At 49.2% G+C, this 22,046-nt stretch overlaps 1 protein-coding gene across 3 annotated transcripts in view; it reads right to left on the reverse strand.

Moving 5' to 3' along the window:
• Positions 1 to 22,046, reverse strand: part of SMOC2 (SPARC related modular calcium binding 2) — a 160,911-nt gene that overhangs the window by 7,754 nt on the left and 131,111 nt on the right. For 2 of the 3 annotated variants that reach the window (XM_072765889.1, XM_072765909.1), the window contains exons 10-11: positions 2,827 to 2,926; positions 540 to 814 (exon numbers count right to left, since the gene is read on the reverse strand). In XM_072765889.1, the coding sequence (XP_072621990.1) occupies positions 540 to 814; positions 2,827 to 2,926 (375 nt within the window). The remainder of the gene's footprint in view (positions 1 to 539; positions 815 to 2,826; positions 2,927 to 22,046) is intronic. The other variant, XM_072765897.1, reaches the window with a different exon arrangement.

Raw genomic sequence — 22,046 nt, forward strand, 5'->3', positions numbered from 1 at the left:
CAGCACGTGCGCTGTGCAAATGGGGAAACCGAGTCCACCACATGCATGCAGCCAGCAAGCTCCTGCTACTGTAGGTCTGTCTCCATGGCAGTCGGTGTGGCCACCTTCACAGGACGTGCTCGGCGGGTGAAACAGCTAACAGGGTGTTTTCAACTATCGACGTAGCTGGTCTGGGTAACAGGAATTAATGCAACTGCCGATGAGCTGGCCTGCACGTGTGGCTGGTCCACACACAGGGGCGTAGAGTGACTCCCAGCAGTTTCCAGATTGGCATTTGGGAACGTCGCACACATTTGGAACGTCGCCACCATGGCCAGAGCCAGAGGGCGCGTCTTCACACAACGCTCAGCTTCGCCCCTGTTGACCAGCCTCTCCCTCTGATGGGTTACGACTGGTCTGTTATTATTTCTACGGACAAACGCCCTACAGGTAAGAGGCCCCCTCAGACGGAAAGGACAAGCTACGCTTAAAGAAGCCAACGGAGCAGGTGTCAAGACCTGACGCATCGCAAAGCACAAAACAACGAGAAAGGCTCTTACTAGGGTGCTTCTTTGCGTTTGCTTTACCTTCTTCTTTCGTCACCCCGAGGCAGCCCATCAGCTCTTGCACGGAGATGGATTTGTCGTTATTCACGTCACAGTATTCGACAAACTTCTTCACGCACTTTTTGGGCTTTGATTTTTTCCGAAGGAATCTCTTGAAGGGCTTAATCTCCTTTTTGCCAATGTCCCCGCTGGAGTTCTTATCGAGTAGCTTGAAGTACCAGTGGACCACCCTCTCCTCGAGGGTGTGGCTGGGGTCGGGTTCTGAGAGCCTGCAAGAGCACACAAGGTCGTCAGGTGCGGCAGGCCTCTCCCCGGCCTCGCCCGTCTACGGAGGGCGCACCGTGCACCCCAACTCTCCTAGACGGGGTGCCCCACTCATCACGCCTACAGCGTGGGTGCCCAAGCCTGCGCGGTTCGCCATTCTGCAGAGCAATTTTTAAACATAATTTAGAGAAGGGAATTTAGCAAGAATACTTCACGCTGGTTTCAGAACTGCAGATGACACCATGAGTTTATGCGTGCATATGACACACTCAGTGTTAGCCAAGTCTTTAAGGACGGAAGCCCCCTTGTCCCAGGTTCTGGGCTCCAAGGAGCTGGCAGGTCAGCTTGGGGCCCCAAGGGTCTCAACTCCTGTAAGTGGGATTCACCAACAATCCCATTTTATACCACGGGGTAACAAAAGATGCAAGTAAAGATACATCTTAAAGAGGTAACTAGACCTCTTCCCTTGGATTAAAACAAAGTTTGATATTTTAAGATACAAATCACTAAAAACTCTCCCAGAAGATCTGGCTTTGTGCCACACCTGTGAAAATGTCCCAGATGTCAGAGCGTGCCTTCTCCCTAAGGGGAAGAGGACAAATACAGGGCGCGAGCCCCTACGGGCCCTTTTGCTCCACCGGCTGCCACTGTCTAGACTCTACCGGCTTGGAGGAGCCCATGTTCCTGGGTGTGAAGGAAGTAACTTAGGAGAAATGCTCACGGGTATCGGGGCGTTGGGATACTACTGAGTATTTCCAGACTTTCAGGGGAGCTCCTCGCACCAGTTCATTTACTGCCTTCAATTCTACTTTTTCAGCTTAGAGCACTCTTTCCAAGAATGTGTCAACTTGAAATATAGGTCTTTTTTTTTTCTTTTTTTGCTTTCTTAAGCTTAATTTACTGCCCGATTATAACATTTTCTATTAGCATTGCCTTTCTTTTTCATTTGTTGAATCTTACTCCTAAGGAAAGAGACAGAGAGGAGAGCCCATCAGCTGAGGAGACCAGAAAGCTTTAGATCATCCAGAAGAGGCGAGATTATCAGGGCTTTGCAGGCAGGAGTAGGGAGCAAGGCCAGTGCTCGAGGAGATAAACACAGAAAGATTCTCCTCCCTCTGAGAAGAAAGAGATAAATTGCTGTGAATTCTCAGGAGGGTCCAGTCCTGTGAAGTCAGGTCCAGGCAGCGCTGGGAGCTCCCTCACACCTGCAGGTAGCTACAGAAGAGCTTTGGGGAACCATAGAGGCTCAGCCCGAAGCCCAAGCCCACGTGTGCAGAACACCTGCCATGTGTCCAGGGGGATCGCGTCCAGAGTCTCAGGGTCCCTCTTTGAGCAGTGTCAGCGTAAATAATGCCACTGTACACTTGGGTCTTAAGTTGGTAAGCCTTATGTTATGTGGGTTTTTCTATAGTAAATACATAGGGTATTGAAAACTTGAAATCCAACATTTTAATTCCAAGTATTAAAATTTACTTGATAGGAACACCTGGCTGGATTGGTGGATGAAGGTCTGCCTGTGGCTCAGGTCATAATCCTGGGGTCCTGGGATCGAGTCCCACATCGGGCTCTCTGCAGGGAGCCTGCTTCTCCCTCTGCCTGTGTCTCTGCCTCTTTCTGTGTCTCTCGTGAATAAGTAAATAAAATCTTTTTTAAAAATAAAGTCTACTCAATAGCTCTGAAATGCAAACCCAAGGCTCAAAGCTATCAGAACCAAAGGCCCTGCCTCCTGCCTCCTGCCTCCCACCCACCTGCCTGCCACCACCTGGTGGGATGGCTGGGATCACTGGTTCTGGCTCTGCCCACTGTGACACGGCCCTCAGTGGCTTAATTGCATCACAGGGAAAACCCGCTAAACAAATCACCCCCAGACACACGGAGCAACTTGAAATTTTGGGAGAGGGCTCCTGCAGTGCTGAGAAGCTGACCTGCCCCAGAGACCTATCGGCTACACCGGCTTCCAGCTCTCAGGTTACTGGGGCTTATTCTCAGATCCTTGCTCCACGTTGATGTAACGTACCTGCCAGAGGAAGAGGGGTCGGAGACTGCGTGCACCATGTCGGTAGAGAGCGCGTCCAAGATGCTTGTCAGAAATTCATTCTTTTTGGCACCAGGACAACCTAAAGAAATAACGCACATACAATTTTTTTTCATATTTCACAAAACCCACAGAGTAAAAGAGCTCTTTCTCTGTCATGGAAAGACAAGTTTAATATTTGGAAATTAGAATGCTGTGGTACCTTAATATTAATGAGCTCAGGTGAATGGTCATTTGAGCACACTGCAATACATATGTTGATTTTGGACCATAATTTTTTTAATTAATTAATTAATTTATTTATTTATTTATTTATTTGAAAGAGAGCATATGTGTATGTGCAGGCACGTGAGGGAGGGAGGGGCAAGTGGAGGGGGAGACAATCCTCAAACACACTCCCTACTGAGCACAGAGCCCAACCTCAATCTCACGACCCATGAGACCATGACCTAAGTCAAAATCAAGAGTTGGACACCTGGCCAATGGAGTCACCTGGGCACCCCTTTTGGATCATGATTCTTGTAAATGACAGTATCTAACATTTACTAAATCACTACACGGGACGAAGAGATTTGCAGCACTGATCATCCGTGCAGCGATCTCAGGTTGGTGCTGCCACTGGCCGACCTTGCGTATGAAGTCCTGGCGCTCAGGAGCATCAGGAGGTGCCCTGAGGTTGCTCTGCTGGAGCAAGACGAGGCTGAGTCCAGAGACCACACGGGCTCAAGACTGACTGTGTTTATGGGAAGCTCACCTTCCTACAACATCCTTTCCTGCTAGACACCACCCGGCCGGCAGCCCTGGTTCTCACACACTCGCATGGCTGGGAACGCCCTGGACTCCCCACACTATTCTCCATCCTGTTCCAGGATGACGAGGACAAGAAGGGGAGCAGCAGGGGCCTGTTTTCCGGACGCTGGGCATGGGTAGGGCGGAGGTGCTGTCAGGGCAGGCTGGTCATCCAGACAATGACATGCTATGCCGTCACACGTTCTCCAGTTTTCATAAATTTCCCCCCTGACAATTGAGTTTCTGGTATAATTGTGCAAGTACTTGCTAGTTGCTGATAGCAGGAGTCTATTCATGCCGGTCTCCACCGCATTACGTACACATATCAGAGAACAGATGTGAGTCCCCATCGGGGAGAGGAAGATGACAGGCAACTGAAAGGGTAGGTTCTACTCTGGAAGGAAAATGCACAGCATTTGGAGAATGTTCCTTTTGAATAAAAATAATGGTCTACTTAGCTATTCTCTCTGGGAGGTTGCAGGTGTGTCACACGTGATCTGGAACCCGCAAGAACCTCCTGCATCCGGCCAGAGGACCGCGGCCTCAGCGGAGGCTCTCAAGGGCAGCGAAGCTGTGAGCGATAGGACTGGAGGCTGCTTGACTGAGTAGGACAACAGGCCGACCCGGCTCCCTGCCCCGGAGGGGGTGGTCGGGAGCCCTGCTGCCCAAGAGAACCCATCCAGCTCAGACAGGCACCAACGCGCAGGAGCCCAATGCCCCGGGTGCCTGCAGACCCCGATCCCTGGGATCCCCACCACTCATGAGCCTCAACACATCCGGGGAGGCACGTGCTGAAGGTGAGGAAGACCGCGAAGTCTGGGAAGGCCTAGCATGTGGCTGACCTCAGCACAGAGCGGCTTTAAGAAAGGACGGTGCCTGTGTTGTGTGTGGAGGGCATGACCTCAGAGGGGACACAGCCAGCTGGTGTTTCTGCTGCTACCGTAATCACACACCCCCACACGGAGTAAAGCCGCACGCAGTTTCTAGTCAGAAATGACACCTACACTTTGGGAAACCAAGACTGCGGGCATGAGAAAGATTTAGGATTCTTTCATGCAAAAAAGAGTTAAAGCAAATGCTTAATTTACTTCTAAAACAAGAAATACTACATCAGTCCCGCTAAAGCCCTTTCTTGCTGTTACATAACACAGACTGAATGGCACCGGTCTTTCTGCGTGGGTATGGGCTCTACTTTGTAGTTCAGAGGTACTTTGGTCCAAAAAAGAACACTTTTCACTTTTATTTGCAAAGATGTTGAACTTCCTTTTAAACAAAGAAAATAAAAACTTAGTTGTTCTCAGAAAGACAAAGCCGCCACACCTGCAAAGCTTCCTGGAGGCGAGCTTCGTCCTGCACTCCGAGGCCCACGCGCTGGCTACACTTAGCAGGATCTGCACACACCAGTCCGCCTGCGGGGGGGCACGCTCAGGCCACACGTGGCACTCGCCCCACAGATACTCGCTGAGACCCTAACAAACGTGCTGGGTCCGCGGTAGCCGTCGCAGCAGATGGAGTGGGCGTCCTGAGTCTGGCAGGACCTGGCAGGACCAGGCTCCTGACCTCCCTGGACTTGGGGGGCCGGGGGATAAGCATTCGGGAATGGGGGTGCTATGTCCCAATTATGGGGAACTCAGTCCCATGGTCCCTGAGAGTCCGTCGGCCTGAGGGGCAGGGGAGGGGAGGCAGCCGGGGGAAGGGGCCCGGCCTCCACTTACTGTCCCAGTCCAGGTGCCGTCGCCTTGTTCAGTGGCTACTTTTGAGAGGACGCCCCTCTTGGAGCGGAGAGTCCTTGTCCTAGTCACCCTGGAATGCTGTTTGTCACTGCAGGACATGGATCGATCATAGCTCAAAGCCATTTCTCAAGAAAGAAGGCAAATGAAAATGTAAAACAAGACGAAATCAGAAGGAAAAAATTCAGAGCTCTTTGAGCAAATTCTCATCGCACGTAAAGTGACAGAAGCACGAAATGGAAATGTCGTGAAACAGACCAGGTCCTGCAAATGTACAAAAGCAGCAACAGGCCCGAGGCAGAGGGAGCGCGTCCCCAAGGCGCAGGGGGTGGGGTCCTCCCACGGGGAAGCAGGGACACAGGCTCTGTCTCTGTGCTGAGGGCCACTGGTCAGAGCCACACAGGCGGGGGCCGCGGTGGTGGTGAGGGCTTCTGGGGCCCGCAGACCCATGTGCACGCGGCCTCTGGGGTCCAGGGGGCCACATGCCAACAGGATGACCCCCAACAACGGGCCCGGGGGCCCTGGCTCCATGCTCACCTCCTTCTCCCCCTACACAGCAGGCCCCAGGACAGCTCCACAGCCGCCCTGAAGCTGCTGCTGCTAAAACCACAGCCCGCAAGGCTCGACGATGGCGACACCGTCACTGTTTATGTCAGGACAGCTGTCGGCCGAGTGTGAAGCTGGCCCGGAGGCACAGTGCAGGGTGGCCCCACGAGGCGCGCAGGCGTGGTGTCCACGGGCAGACGGCTCGCAGCCACTTAGAGACGCGCTTGTAGGGAAAGAGGAAACCACACTGCCCTTCTCAAAGCTGCAAGCAGTCACTACACTAATTTATTTACAAATCTGTGGCGAAACAGAGCATGTGGCTTAGCCTGAAGATGCTCTGTTGATCCCATTTATCTGCAGAATCCAAGTAAAATCGTTGGCACCCAATTGGGTTTCCGTGAAAACACTTGAGCGCTAATCCTGGTTTGGGACCGCAGTGCGTACGCTTCACTGTCCAGTGGTCACTGTCGTTGCTCTACAGCCGCTCACCCAGGCCGCGGACGCACTCAGTCAGCCGCCCACGTCCACCCACCGCCTGGCTCTCGGGGGCGCCTGGTTAAGGTTGGAACACTTTAAAGATCACTTGATTTGCTGCCTTTCAAAATGAGTGAGTTCCTCACTTCCTGTGAAACGTCCTTATTTTCAAAAACAGAAGCTTTTTGTCTGGAAATTACCATTTCTTCTCTTCCATTTCTCTTTCAAACAGAAATCGATGCATCTTCAGGACTTCTGCCCCAATCACATCCTAACACCGCTCTCTGAATCAACGCAAGCGGGAGTCCCTTCCTTGCTGGCACCTGCCACACCCGGGATGGCCACTGAGTGGGGAATGATGGCTGCTTCCCCAGACCTCCATCAAGAGGAAAGCATTATATGGAGAAAACCCATATTTTCGGACCCATGTCAGCCGACACTGACCCACAGGTGAGGTCTGAGCCCTGTCCAACAGGTGATCACGTGGGTTCCTGGGTCAGCGAAGTGGGAAGGGCACCAGGCCTATCCACCGGGTCCTTCCTTCAGAGTAGGTGGCCTTGTAGGGTTACCTGACTCACCAGCTCTCAGGCATCTACAGCGAATGCCTTGGAGTTTGGGCTGCCAGTTGTACGCTTGTTATTTCACATGTACAGGGCACAGACATAGGCAATCGTTTACAACAACAAGAAATAAAATCTCTTTGATATTCATTGTTTAAAACACAAAATCTGGCACAGACAAGAAGGAAATGTGTAGAGCACCTAACCCACACGGCTGGTGAAGCAAGAGCATCGGAGACACGGAGAGAAGCACAGAGCGGAGAGGCTCTGGAGTCATGGCACTGCCACCAAATATGAATACTGAGTCATTCCCACATGCACCGGCCCTCCCCAGGGGCGGACGGAGCCAGAGCATCTGCAACGGAGCAGAGGGCTGGAGAGCTCAGTAGGAGGGGAGCAGGACCCCAGTATGCAGGGTGCCGGGAGCCACAGGGAGAAACTCGGGGGGATTTGCAGGTAACACAGTCTGACTTATGGTCTCAGAGTGACCCATGGTCACCATGGTCCAGGGACAGGGTTACTGAGAGGGATGCCAGGGTGGACCGCCAAGGCCTCCAGGGATGACCTCAGAGGGAATCAGGGAGGACACAGCACTCTGGGGTTGGGGGAGTGTGGGCGGGGAGTGTCCCAGCTGGGGTTAACTTGGGCCTCAACACAGCAAGTATGTAGAGAATGTCTTTTGCAAGACACGGGCCTCTGTTCACTCCTCAAAGCCCACCCTTGCAGAGGGACTCAGGCCTCTGCCCTGCAGCCACAGAAGGAAGAGAGGGTCCAGCCTGGCACTGGGGTCTGAGCCCTGCTTTGTGATGACACAGGCAAGGGCCCCCTGCCTCCGAGAAGCACATCCTTATTAACGCTTTTGTGAGGCTCACAGATTTCAGAGTCCATACTGGAGACCATCAGTGAGGGTCCCTCTCAGATGAAAGCCTTTAGGAAAAAACAAAACAATACAAAACAAAAAACAGGAAATTTTCCAATCTTAAAAACAAAACCTTGATTTTTGTGTCCTGACTCTAGGGTTTCCATCTTTTCTGTATTTACATATTTTATATATTTATTTTCATATTTCCACATTTTCAACATTTTTTCATTATTCGAAACAGAGAAGTTCACAGGCTTGCGTCCATGCTCTGATTAGGTAACAGTAACACACGTCAGAAATCATGGTTGCATGGAAGCCAGTGCCTGTGGGACTCTGCAGTTACTCCCGTGAAGAAGTGCAGAGAGACACCATCCTTGCCACCAAAGGGCTGGCATGTGGAGGCCCTGGCCTCTGACGTTCCAGAAATTCTTGCCCTTGATTTTAATTCTCTTTTGGTTAGGTCATCTGAGTCTACAAAGTGCACTAAGAATTTGGAATCGTTGATAAGTTCATTGTGAATATTTATCCTAAAGACAAGTGTTTATGTTTCCCGAGTCTTCCTACATTTCTTGAGGACAGCGCTATGTCATCACTCGCTCAGTAAGTATCTATTAACCATATGTTCAGTGCAAAGGAGCTCATAAAACGAGGCGTGGGCAAGCACACATGGAGGGTTCTTGATGGCCTGAGCAAGGAGACACAGTATTTCCACAGTCATTGCATATTCAGGGGATGGTCCTGCCGCCCGCTGTGGAACAAGAAGTGTCTGAGGACACATGTTGATGTTTCAATGGGGCATGGTGTCCAGTAAATGTTTTTACAAAGCATTCGGATTATCATTATTGTCCTTTTGAGGCTTTCCTGATTCAAGGCACGCTATTTTCTCTCCCCAGCATCACTCAGGAGAACAAAACGACCGCTCTCAGTTGAATTTTCTCTTGAGCAAAAATTTGTTTATGTTGCCAAACTGACAATGTGTTTTAGGTGGAGTGTTTTTAAGACCACTAAGAATAACTAACCGTCAAATGTTTACTCTCAGAGCATTTGAACCCCTGTGGACTTCAGGAAGCTGTTTGCACCCTCGTGTGCATGTGACCTGACATCGCGCCACGGCCTCCACTCTGCAGTTCCCTAAAACAGGAGGACAAAGCCTCAGCAGGAAACAGCACATCTTTGTGCAAAGATAAGGCAACTGAGAAAGGGACGCTCGGAATCACCACGGAGTCAGCGCCCAGCCAGCGTGAACTCCGACAACACGCACCTGCTCACATGCACTCTGGAATCTGTGGCCAGGCGCTGTGCACGTCCACAGGAGATCACTTTCATACCCTACCTTGTGCAAGAGCATCGCTTCTTGTTTTTGAATCTGATCTGTATTAATTCATTGCCACGCCCTCCGCCAATCGATCCCATACACAGGCTGTATTTGTGAGATTATTTCTGAAATATTTTTTTTAATATTTTATTTATTTATTCATAGAAACACAGAATGAGAGAGAGGCAGAGACACAGGCAGAGGGAGAAGCAGGCTCCATGCAGGGAGCCCGATGTGGGACTCGATCCTGGGTCTCCAGGATCACACCTCAGGCTGCAGGCGGCGCTAAACCGCTGCGCCACGGGGGCTGCCCTATTTCTGAAATATTTATTGACGTAACATTACCTTCCTATAGGAGCTAAGCCACGCTTGTGGCCAGAAATATAGTTGAGTTACAAAGGTCCTCCGGTCTACTAGTATGACTATAAACCTAGACATAACAACAGTGGTTCCAAGCTTCCGCATGGCGCATGGCGCCCTGACCGTGCACCTGTGACCCGTCCATCGTGATCAGACAAGATGCCCTCTGCGTGGAGACTGATGTGTCCTTCTGGTGCTACACAACCAGGGCCTGGAACAGGGTGACCCGGGGGGGTGGGCCCGGGCCTTCTCTGCTCCCCAAGCAGGGCGCCATTCTGGGAGGAGCCATCCCCTGTCTGGCAGCCTGGCATCCTCCTGGTCCGAGGCTGGCAGGAAGAACAAGCAGCTCGCTCCAGCCCCACGACAGGACCAAAGGCACACCTAGTAGATAGTCCAGGGACAAACAGACTCTGTCAGGTGTTCAGCCACATGCTCCTGCTTTCTGTTTTTTGTTTTTTTTTGTTTAACAGATGTCATTTAAGGAATGCTTTTCCATTCAAATAGAGAAAACTTTCTTTCACACTACCAGCATATTTCTTTTTACTTCCACTAGTTCGCTCTGCAATATTACCTCTTCCATAGCCATTGTGAGGAATTCCAGAAAGAACACCAGGCTTGACAACAAGACAGACAGCCTATGTATTTCCAAACTGCAACCCCGTGCAAATCCATACTTTACCATCATAGAAAATAAGCTTTCAGTGTATGGTGTGCTCATAAGTTATATTTTATAGCACTGATGACCTTGATGGGATTGCAAATGCGGTTATGTGTCACTAAACTCTTAATGTGACAAGCAAGCAAGTGTTCTCCTTGCAGCCTGTCATGCATGCTGACAGGTGACTCCTGCTGTCTCCTCATTGCTATTGAGCCTCTGAGCGGGCCCCATGGAGTCAGCACCGTGATGGGCTCTGCTGCTGGGGCCCTGGGTCAGCATCCTCAGCATCGGCAGACGCACTGGGCCTGGGAGCCTGCCCACTGTCTGGCTGGGTCAGACTAGGTCAGCAATGAGCCCCCCCTGTGGAAGGAAGGGGACAGCAGGTCTTGCAGAAGCCGGGAGCCACCCAACAGTGACAGCAGCAGAACCCTGCTGACCCACCACAACCTAGAGGAAACAGGCCCAAGGGACATGCCAGGATGACCAATCACCCATCAGTGAGTCTCACCAAAACACAAACCAGAATCACTCAGGTTTTCAGTTCCCCAGATACAGGCGACAATGAGCCCCAAACACAGAAATGAAGTGAGGCCAAAAAGCTGAGGACGTGACAGGGCAAGTGAAGCCTTGTGCTGCTGTTCCTGGGGGACACGTTTCCCAGGAGCTGTGGCTGACCCATTCAAGTTTGCAGGGACCCCCCCTCCCACCCAGGGATCCCATGGAGCAGGGGCCTGGCCACTCTGCCACCTCTATGGTCTTACAATTAGGGGTGAGACGTTAAGACAAACATGGGGGATGAGAGGTAGAAGCGATACTCTGACCAGCTGAATCAGGAATCTGCCAGAATGTCTACAGATGACACCACAGACAATCTCCCAGTGCCCCTGCCATCGGTGTGCCAGTGTGATCGTGGCCCACATGCACGTGCCACCCATCCATGCCCTGAGCCTGCACTGATCAAACTCACCCACATGTCCTCAGCTGATGTCACAAGAGCCCTGAGGCCTGGACAGTCTCCCTCATTCCCTCAGAAGCAGTAGGCAGGGTGACATCCATCAGGCCAGGGCAGTGGAGGCTCCAAGCCCCTGCCCCAACTGCAGAGCCCACGGCTGTGACCACTATACCCTTCACACAGAATTCCTATCTGTGTCCCTGTAACCCCCAAGTCTACACCTCAGAGCATCTGTACACAAACCCCTTAACCAAGGCCCTCCTCCTGGGACTCGCCCTCCCATCATTTCTGAGTTGTGGGGTTTGCATCCAGAGATGAAGAAATGGATCAGACCCTCTGGGGCACATCTGATATGGTTGCTGAAGTTTTCAAATATCAAAAGATTCCCTATATATGCATTCCTCAGTGTCCAAATGATTAGGTGACACAGCAAGTTCCCAAAGCCCATTTCCCACAGAGAGCTGATGCACAAGGGAAAACTATCCAAAGAAGACAAATGACATCATCCTGACTTATGTTGTCCAAAGAGCAGTGGGAATTGGACTGGCCTTGTTGCTCATCAACACTCTCAGAATAAAGGAGAGAGAGTGAGCTCCTCGTGGTTTGGAGTGGCCTCTGTTCCAAGGAGAAGGTGGAACTCAGTGGTCGGCTCCTCCAGGCTTTGCTCTGGGCCATTTCTTCTCATTTCCAGTGAAGATAAAATGACCTCCCCTCAGGTGATAGAGGTCAGCGACTTGTCACTTGGGGTCAGGGTGTTAGGTGAGTGGACTAGAGTCAATGTCTAGCAAGGGGAGCCCAGACCTTGCCTTTAGTGTTCTCATTTTCAAAAAAACCTTTGCGATGGCATGAATGAAGAAAGACACTGATGTGCTCCATATCAAACTTGGAAGTGCACAAAAATGAGGATGGTGGTAATGGGCCAGATAAGAGAATTTTCAAAATCAAGTTTCAAAACAATCATGGTGTCTGGACATTTAGCCGACACCAAAACGAAACATAACAAAGTTGAAGTCTTGCGGTTTGTGCAGGTGCAGGATGTACAATGTTTTACCCAACCGACGATAACGGATTTTAAAATATTCCTTGCCTTTTAAAATAAAAAGCAAACACCTACAGTCTTATCCACTAGCCAGCAGGGAAGAGCCTTCACTTCAGCAAGGAATGAAGGACAAGGACAAGAAATGGGAGATCATCTCTATACTCGGTTTTTGGTTTTGTACTTTTAAAAACACTATTTCACAAATAAATTGTCAAGGACAGAAGCCATTGACATCTGGCACATTTGCATCATGAAAAATCCATTCTACTGTATATGGCTACGAGTAGTTTTTAGAAATTGATCTAGTTAAGGGAGTACTGGCCATCGGGATGGAATATTAAGGTGATATATTACTTCTTGAGGGCCTGAGCTAAGTCATTAACTATTAAACCAACTCAACCAACCATTAACCAAACAGGCGCCACAAAGTCTCCTGTCATTTCAAGGATTTGGGTGAAGATGTTTTAAGATTCTGGAATGATTATTCTACTTCATATTTAGAAAGCATCCAGTCTGGAGATGCCAAGAAGGGAATGGGGTTCATTCATGATTGTCATGATTCACATTTATCTCTTAACACTGTGTTTGGGATCCAAAATCTATTTTGGTGGCGAGTTAGAGCGGCTCTGTCCTCCTGCTCTGCTGTCATCCTCTCCCACGCCCTAGCCAGTATGAGCCTGGCTCAGGAGGCTATGGTCATAGCACAGGATTTCTGGTAAAGGGCAGAATCTTTGAAGAAAAGTCTACATATATGCTCCCCCCTTGGAACCACAATTAATTACTGCAACTAGAAATCCTATCTTCTTTAGGAAAAAAAAAAAAAAAACTAACAGTACAACAGGATATGTAAACAGAAACCAGGAAACCATATCAGTTTCTGTCTTCTTTGAATAAAAGCTCTTCCCAGACACATCCTTAGGTGTAGTAATTATGAGCCTATGTTTATACTTGTGCTTTGCTGCTCAAGGAGCTCACCCTTCTCCCCAAACATGGTGTATCTGCTGCCCTACTCTAGTTTTTCCCACTTTTTAAATAAAGATTTTATTTATTCATTCATGAGAGACAGAGAGGGGGGCGGGCAGAGATACAGGCAGAAGGAGAAGCAGGCTCCATGCAGGGAGCCTGATGCAGAGACTCGATCCTGAGACTCCAGGATCATACCCTGGGCCGAAGGTGGGTGCCAAACCGCTGAGCCACCCAGGGATCCTTTCTTTCCCACTTTTGATAAAGCAGCTCGAAGCTCCTTTTCTCTAGGAATGCTTACTGCCTAGTTCCACTGACATGAACCCTCTTCTCCTCTAAATTCCTGATATCAACAGCAGCCATCTACCCACTGGGACCAAGCTGGTGCCAAACACTTCATCACGTGCTCCAGGGCTTTACGGGCTGGTTTTGCTTGGACAGCTTTGTGTTCAGTTTAGAAAATAAAGGTATGTGTGTTTGGATTCTCTCTACCCTACGGATCTTTGACAAGGAGGAGCTATTGAAGGAAACTGCCTCAGGTGGAGACGAAAAGACACTCCCTGACATGCAGTGTATGCAGACACCTGACCAGTAGGACCCTGAACCATGAGGTTTCCATGCAGGCTAACCACAGGACTGGCTAGACACACAGCGCGTTGTGCTTCCCAAGTCCACCACCACCGAGTCACCTGCCAGTTTCAAGCACATGGGAATACGAGCTTCATGGGTCCATTTCATATCAGGCCACAGAACACGTGAAAACAACTCCCGGGCCTGGTTCATCCATGAACCCCTCTGCCCCATCTATGAGCCTGCACACATGTGTGGCTGCCCACATCGCAGTGTGTCTGCTTGCCAAAAGGGCTAAGCAATGACCTCCACCTCCTGAGGACTCTCAGGGTCTCTAGGGCTAGAGTGTTCACACAAAAGGTGATGTGCCCCAATAGGGGTCCCCATTTATGGAAACTCTGGCTAAATGACTCGTGTATCATAATCCCAACTGGATTAAAATTTCCCAGATAACAAACATGGGTTTAATAAACATCTCAGAAACCAGCACTCAGTGGGAGCCCAGGCACCCCAAGATGAGCCTGACACCACTGAAGACCCCATGCACAGAACCTTCTGACGAGCAGAGCCCCAGAGCCATGTTTCAGAAGGGGTGGAGGACATCTCCAGACCCCGCCCATCTCAGTTTTCATATGGGAGAAGTGAGAAGGCAGTGGAAACGTGCCAGAGAAGTGGGGTGCACTGCACCCTGACATCCAGCGTGTGGAGTATGAGTGAGGTCACAGGCTGCATGCACAGCACCAGGGACCTGTGAGATAGAGTGTCTATCCGCAGAGAAGAAGGTGTGGACGCGGCCGCCTCCACCTCCGCAGGCCACAGCTGAGGGTGGGGACATTTGCAAGACTCACCCTGGGCCCTGGTGATCTGCACCTCATGATAGGCCTGCTTCCCACCCACATCCTCACTGCACCAGGGCCGGAAGCTGGTGCTCTGCTCCTCCCATCCATCTCCACGGGACTCAGCTCCCTAGATGAAAACCCCAGTGGGCATGCCACGTGGGAGAGTGCTGCCAGAGAGCCCAGTAAGAGAGCACAGAAGGTATTGACGACGGACAGACAGTGCCAGTCAGCGTGATCCCACTGAGCACTCGACTTATAGCCTGGTGATCTGACAGTGAACCTTCTGAAAACCCTACTAAATTAACAAACACAGTGAGGAAGTGAGGACTTACGGAAAGGAATATGGTGCGAGGATAATTTATGTTGGATCCACACCACTAGTTTCACATTTTCAGACTTACACTGTTTCTCTAAATTACACACTCAAGTCATTCCTTAATATTGAAACTGTGTGTGTTTATTATCTCCCTACAGATTTTCCATAGGCTGGCCCCGTAGGCTCTTCTCAACAGATGGTGACAAACTGTTACTGACATGGAGAAGCAGAAATCCAGTTTCATTTTGGAACGAAATGGTTTCACTCAATGCTTCAATGTTTATTTATATTTGTTCAGGGTATATTAATTTAAGGCAGAACTATTTTCCCCAATCCAATATTTTTATTTGGGAGGTAGCCACAGAATGGCTAACTGTACTCCCTGGAGGGTAAATGGATTTTATTGTTCTGTTTCCAAGAACTTTCGGAGGCACTTTGTTTCCTCAATATAACGGTGACAGAGCTTGAACAGGCTGCGTGCACACTCACCCCATGGCCATGCAGGACACCCCTCAAGTGGCGGCTCATCACAGCCATACCTGCACATGCGGTGGCACCTACTGGATGCCCACAGTGGCCCTCCCCTCGGACTAGGACCACAGCCCTCCAGCCAGAGCCCTGGGTGACCCCGTGCAGCGGCAGAGTGATGCATCAGCTTGGTGGGAATCCATGTCGACCTAAATCCTTGCCTAGATTTGATCACATTGAACAATGATCAGAATCAGCCAATTCTATACTTTGCAGTAAGAAACACACTTCCCTTCTCAACACTGTGCCCACAGATTGTAATACAACCAACCACATCCAGGTGAAAACTGTCTTTCTTATGGCTTCATGGCAATCTCAACCTGTGCCCTTTACTCTCAAAAGGTAATAAACTCAGCGGATGAAGGCTATAGCTTTTGAAAGGATGGTGTGGATGAAAAGTGGTTTGGAATGTGAGTGTTTATCTGTGCGTGTTCACTGTGGACTCTGGGGGATGCGCAGCTTGCTAGAGTACATGCTCCCTATCGCAAGACAATCCGATTTCAAATGAATGAGAAGGAAATCAGCACAGGAGAAAAGCAAGAGGGAAGACAGTTGGTGGAATGTAGAGTTGGGTTAAAATACAGAAGGCACATCGGGTGTGGACAGAGCCGTGTGTCTGACTCCAGAGCCGATCAACCAGAAGGAAATGCAGTACAAATCAGACCACAGGGAGAGAAGTGCCACTTGCTGATCTCAAAACAGGAGAGCAAGACCCTGTGGCCACCAAACAAGCTGTGTCGTGAGGCTGACCACATACTTGCTGATATCCTGACTGACGACCACACTTCCAGAGGGTTACGTTTACAAGGGGTGCCCACTGAGCCTACAGCACAAGCCCGAAGATGTGCAACTCCCATCACTATAGCAGACTCGAGGGGTCTGCAGACACACCTCACTGCCTGCCCAACTCTCTTGTACAAATACAGCAAGAACCATGTACATTTCTCTCCTGCACATTTGCTCTGTTCTCTCAGATTTTGATAAATATTGAGCTCCTCCAGATGTTAGGGCCTGGAATGCATCTCTTCTCTGAAGTTAGTTAAATGAGGAACTGTTTGCTTTGAGAATCCCATCAATTAGGAGTCTAACCATAACATACAGTGGATAGAAGAATGTTTTCTACTTACAGAGGTGGTCGGCCAAGGTCCTCAGAAAGCTGCCTGGGGCCCACTCAAGCACACACAACCCGGGACTGATCAAGATCCGGAGTCTCCACGACCATATTTCAAGCTGAAAAGAGGCTGTGAGCAGGCATAGCCATGACAACAAGTAGTGAAGACGCTGATTCTGAGTGGTGCCACTTCCTGGGGAACCATCCACAATGGTTGTGAGACACACGTGCAGGTCACAGAACAGGGTCGGTTGCTAGGTAAGTTTGCTAACTATACCCTATACTATAGGCTAATGTTTAGTTTTAGAATGACTGACCTGTAGTCCTCCTTCGTGGGTGATAATTAGAGTAGGGACTGTTGTCTTTTATGGACCTGATTGGTGCAGGCTGTTGTAGCATGTTGCAGCCAACAAAGACGAAACCCAAGTGGGTTTCGAAACCCACAGGCACGTTTGTGCAAATGCTAAGGCCAAGTTCTATTAAATGTGTCTATTCTGATTCTTTAATAGAATGTATATAAAAATGCAGCTGTGTCCCAGACTTCCCCAAACTACCTCAAGTAATCTGAGCCGAGCCTGCAGAAATCTCTCACACGTGGCCAATTATTTCTGAAGAGGGAACAGCAGAGGCTAAATGAGAATTCTGATTTTCTAATGCTCCCTCAAGCCCCGAGCTTCAGTGGTCTCTACACCTGGGGTGGACATGGCCAGCCCGGCACCAGCCCCTGACACGGCCCAGAGCAAACATTGTTGAGCTGCTAGAAGCAAGGCAGGTCTGCGCTGGATTGACACCTGCTGATCTCACTTAGGCTGGAGGGGATTTTTCCCTCTGGACCTTAGACTTCTTTTCCCAAGCAGCGTAAGGAATGCACCTCTTTAATGGGACGAGGCTTCATCTCCTGGACTCATACTTTGTCTCTGGTAGGGCTATTTGAATGATTTCTCCAATTACTAAAGCCACAGACTGTTGATTTTTACTGCTCTGAGTGAGGTAGCTCTTATCTTAACAAAGCCTGCAGACCATGAAAGCCAGATCGATGTCTTCACTCTAGTGTCCAAGAAGGTATATGACCGGCTATTAAACATGTAAACACAGAATTTACTTCCTCCCCAGAGAGCTTCTTGCCTCCTGCAGTGAGAAAACCCAGAGCTTGTCTGGCTGCCTTCTCTGCACCCATAGGCTAGCCTCCCCAGCCGCAGAGCTGCAGTGGGTGAGCCACAGCTTGCCAAGGGAGAAGTCATACTCATCTGCCCCAGGGCCCAGGGTCACAGAGGGCTCAGCTCTCAGCCAGCCTTTGCTGTGTGTACACCCTCCACACTCCAAGGGAATGGAAGCATGCCAGGAGGTGGCACACAAAGCCAAGTGGCAAACTTAAGGCCAACTCCTTGCTTCTACATCTGAGCCTGTGCTATTTATTTTTGACAGGTAAAGAAGAAACAGCAGGAAAAATACAACCACAAAACCAAATGCTGTGATGAAACTAGAAGCCTGATATCACAGACGAGAGCATGAGTCTAGTTCCAGAGGCACCCTACACTGGCTGTGTGACTTTGTGCAAGTCATCTAACCTCTCTGGATCTAAAGGTCCTCTCCTCAGAGCAGTGCCTGGACTGGCTGCTGTCCAGGCCAACACTCTGCTCTAGCATCCCATAATCTCTGCTGGGTGGAACCCAAATGGGCATAAGGGAAGTGAATCTCCTGGCCTATCACCCTCCAAGATCATCCTTCCAAAAGTGTGTTCATCATAAGCCAGAGACAGGGCAAGATCCCAGCCCACCCAAGGATGTGTAGTATTCTTGGTGTCCTGGGAGTCCCAGGTGTCAAGACAAAGCAGAGAGGACTTTGAATTAAAGGTGAGAAGACAAGGACTGCACACACAGCTCTACTCTTCATTGGCTCCCTTGACACAGGGTGACCACCTCAGTTCTGTTGAGCTAGAGGTGAAGTGGCCAATCAGTGCTGTTGCTGTTTTTCTCTAGCAGCAAACCCTACACAGGAGCCCCAGGGAAGAAAAGTAGGAGGACATGGAGGAAGGTTCAAACCATTTGTATTGATTTTGGTAAATTGAGACTCACTCAAATTGGATTTAGATGGTGATTATAGTGGTTATGGTGGTGGTGGTGGTAGTGATAATAGTGGTGGTGATGATGACAGCAATAATGATGGTAATGATGGTGATAGTGATGATGATGATGACGGTGATGATGGTAAGGTGATGTTGATTACTGCAATAATGATGGTGATGAGGTGATGGGGGGTTGGTGATAGCGATGGCAATGATGATGGTAATGATGGTGATGGTGACAACTGTATTATAGTTTTATTTTGGCTCCTTTAATCATAAATCACAGAAGACATTCAATATAGCCCACCTTATCATCCGTGCCAAACTATAAAGAACTTAGTTCCAATAAGATTCATGGAAATACGTGTGTGTGTGACTCTCACTGGCTTGCACATAAGCTAGATAGCTCACTATACCCCTGTGGTGAGGTCTCAGTAATACAGATTTGGGATATTTAATGTCACTACAGTCACCTACAAAGCACAGATAAAGTGACCTTCTCTCATGGGCCCTCTTCTCAGCTGTAAAGACTAAGAGAATGAATACACATAAAGCTTCTGCACTGGTGTCTCTGAATCCTTGATCAATATTCACAAGCACGAATGCTCTTGTGGCTTTTGGTGCTGTTGCTGTTTTGTCTTGGGCACCTCTGACTCCCCATCCACAACTCTGTCAGTGATTTTTTTTTAATAAAAAATTAATTATACAAAAATCGTCCAGGATATAATCCAAATTCCATAATAGGACCTGATTTGAATCCTGCCAAACCTCCAGCCTGTTTTCTCCTTTTAGAGTATCACATGGTGACCTCAGTCTGCTTCATGAATCCAGCTTCTCTGGCTTCATATATTTAAGGAATTCTATAGGAATGCCCCAAATGGTAGAGCCAGCAGATAAAGGGCTCATTTAATCCATATTCATTTATGTAAAAATTGAGCTAACTCCCATCCAGATACATATGCTGTGAAAATTAAAACCTTGTCTGTAGAGAAGGGCTTCTGAAAACATTGCTCTTCCCAGTGTTTACTAAGGCTGGCTGCCAGGACTCATTCTTGCCCAGAACCTGAGCAGTTCCTGCTTTCTGGGGTTGTCCTTGCTCAGAGGGGAGGGACATGCTCTCATGAGCCCCAGAATAACAGCTTCCACATCCTGAACTTCCTTCTTTATGGACCATGTGTCTTAGGTGCAAAAACAATCTGCTTCTTCTGAAAAGCATTTTGTATGTCAGCTGCTCCTTTGTGAAGGAAACTGTGTAGAGATGTTGACATCAGGAACAATGCCCTAAAGCAGACAGGACTTTGAGTTAATGGTGAGAAGACAAGGACTGCACACACAGCTCTACTCTTCATTGGCTCCCTTGACACAGGGTGACCAACCTCACTTCTCTTGAGTTTTAGAGGTGAAGTGACCAATCAAAAGTCATGCAGAAGTGGACTTTAGGGCTGGTGCATTCTGGAAAAATAGTATGTGCCAGTAGAATTGGTTCACTCGGCAATAGAAAGTGATGTCAACAAATGACATGCCATGACTAGGAAAAAAAAGGGGGAGGGTCACAAGGAACTAAGATATCCACAGGTATCTATTCGTCTGATGTCTGTTTTATTCCTTTCTTTACTTCAAAAATAATTCCTCCATTAGAGAAGTTACAAAGACAAAATTGCTATTCCCTTGTATTTGAATAAACAAATATACCCCGTATAAGTAAAAAGTGATTATTATTTAATAGTACAAAGTGTTAAATAGAATACTGACCTCAACTGGACTCGTAAGGGCCTATCAAATGGTGCTACCAGAAGTGGTGTTTCACAGCAGATGATGTGTGTTTCTCAGATTAAAAAAAAAAAAAAATCAGAAATCTAGGACTTCCTGAATTTGAGGAACTTGTGACAACAGTGTCATTCTACGTCAGGCAGATTCTGAGACTTCCAACTCTAAGCAGAGACAGGTGCCCCAGATTCCCCCCTGGAAACAAGCCATCATACACTCCAAATAAGTGACTTACTTTAATAAACAAAAGCACAGAGAAAAAAATGGGTTGAGAACCCAACACTCTAAAGCTAATCTGCTGGAAATCACTTTCAGAAGATTCATCTCAGGGATTTCTGGAAGTTGCCTAATGGCCAAAGGTCAGTCCATTTATCCTTTTCTGTCAGAGAGAGAACCATTGATCTTTCTGAAGAAATTGTTCTTGATTTGACAAGTCAGGAGAGAGCTAAGAATAAAATGAAATCATCCTATCAGGGAAAATATTCTAGAAGTTTCCATGGCCTGCTGTTATTCATTATAAACGAGGTTTTGAAAGTTTCCTACCATCGTTGGTCATCTGGGAGTGTCCCAGTAGCCCAACACAGAGCGTGTGTATTTGAGCGCTGTGGTCTCGGTTGGTCCACGGAAATTCTTAGAGAACTGAGTTATCCGGAAGAATTAGACTCAATTTCTACCGTCAGCCGTGCCATTTTCATTAGTTGGGTCTGCATTCTATAAGTAATAACCCTGTGCTCTGGCCGATGTCCAGCTTTGGTTGGTCTGTGCCTGTGTGCATTCCCTTTGGGTTTCTGGGAGAGAAGCAATTTTTCACCCTGATTCCCCAGCCCTGCTCGGCATCGGTGCTATGGCATGGCCCAGAGAGACCTGTGTCCAGCAGCACTGCCCGGGGTGTGAGAGGAGGATTCCTGATGTTGGCACAAAACCTGGAACAGAGCTTTTAAGAATGATGCCAGGACATTTTCAGTCATTAAGAGGAAATTTTATCATGTACCAATCTCTGTTTCCTTGATTTTCCTAATTGCTTATCCTGTTGCAGTCTTAAGCGCATCAGTTCAGGGACAGCAAGACTGCAATCCTGGCTCCCCGAGCACAGAGACTGGGCCTAAGCATCCCTGCACCCCCAGCCTGCAGCACGGGGCCCTCTGCACCATAGGCACACCACAAACATTCACTCACAAAGCTCATGAAGAAGGGGCTTCTCAGTTATAATAAGAATATAAAACAGAGAAGGCACAGCGCAGTTGTGGTGTTCTGACGGGTTCTGGGCTTGGAAACGTGAGGACACGTGAGGACAGTAAGACTCGGGGACAGGCTGGAAGGGAGACAGCGGGTGGAAGGCCCTCTCGTGGCTTCCCTGGTGAAGAGGGATGAGCAGAGCACACGCAGCTCCTCATTCCAGGCCTGCACGCCCGGCGCACCGGGACCTGGCCTCGCCGAGCGTGCAGCCCATGTGAGAAGCAAGACTGACGGGAGGCACGAGACGACGGTGCGCTCGGGAAGGGTGTGCGGGGAGCCAGGGCCGTCGGCCAGCCGCTCCAGGGACGACGAGAGGTGCTGAACACGGCCAACCAAAGCTGCACCTGTCACAGGAGGCAGTCTCCGACCGCGGCAGATGCCAAGTTGTACAACGGACGGGTTCCTGGGGAGAAGCCTGACTGCAGACCCCAGCCCCGAAGCACCCGGACCCTTTCAGAGCCACTGGGGTGGTGGGAACCGTGCCATGTGCCACATGCCATGAGAATGGGCATGCAAGTGATC

Source organism: Vulpes vulpes, chromosome 1 (assembly GCF_048418805.1).
Source record: "Vulpes vulpes isolate BD-2025 chromosome 1, VulVul3, whole genome shotgun sequence".
NCBI classification, from domain to species: Eukaryota; Metazoa; Chordata; class Mammalia; order Carnivora; family Canidae; genus Vulpes; species Vulpes vulpes.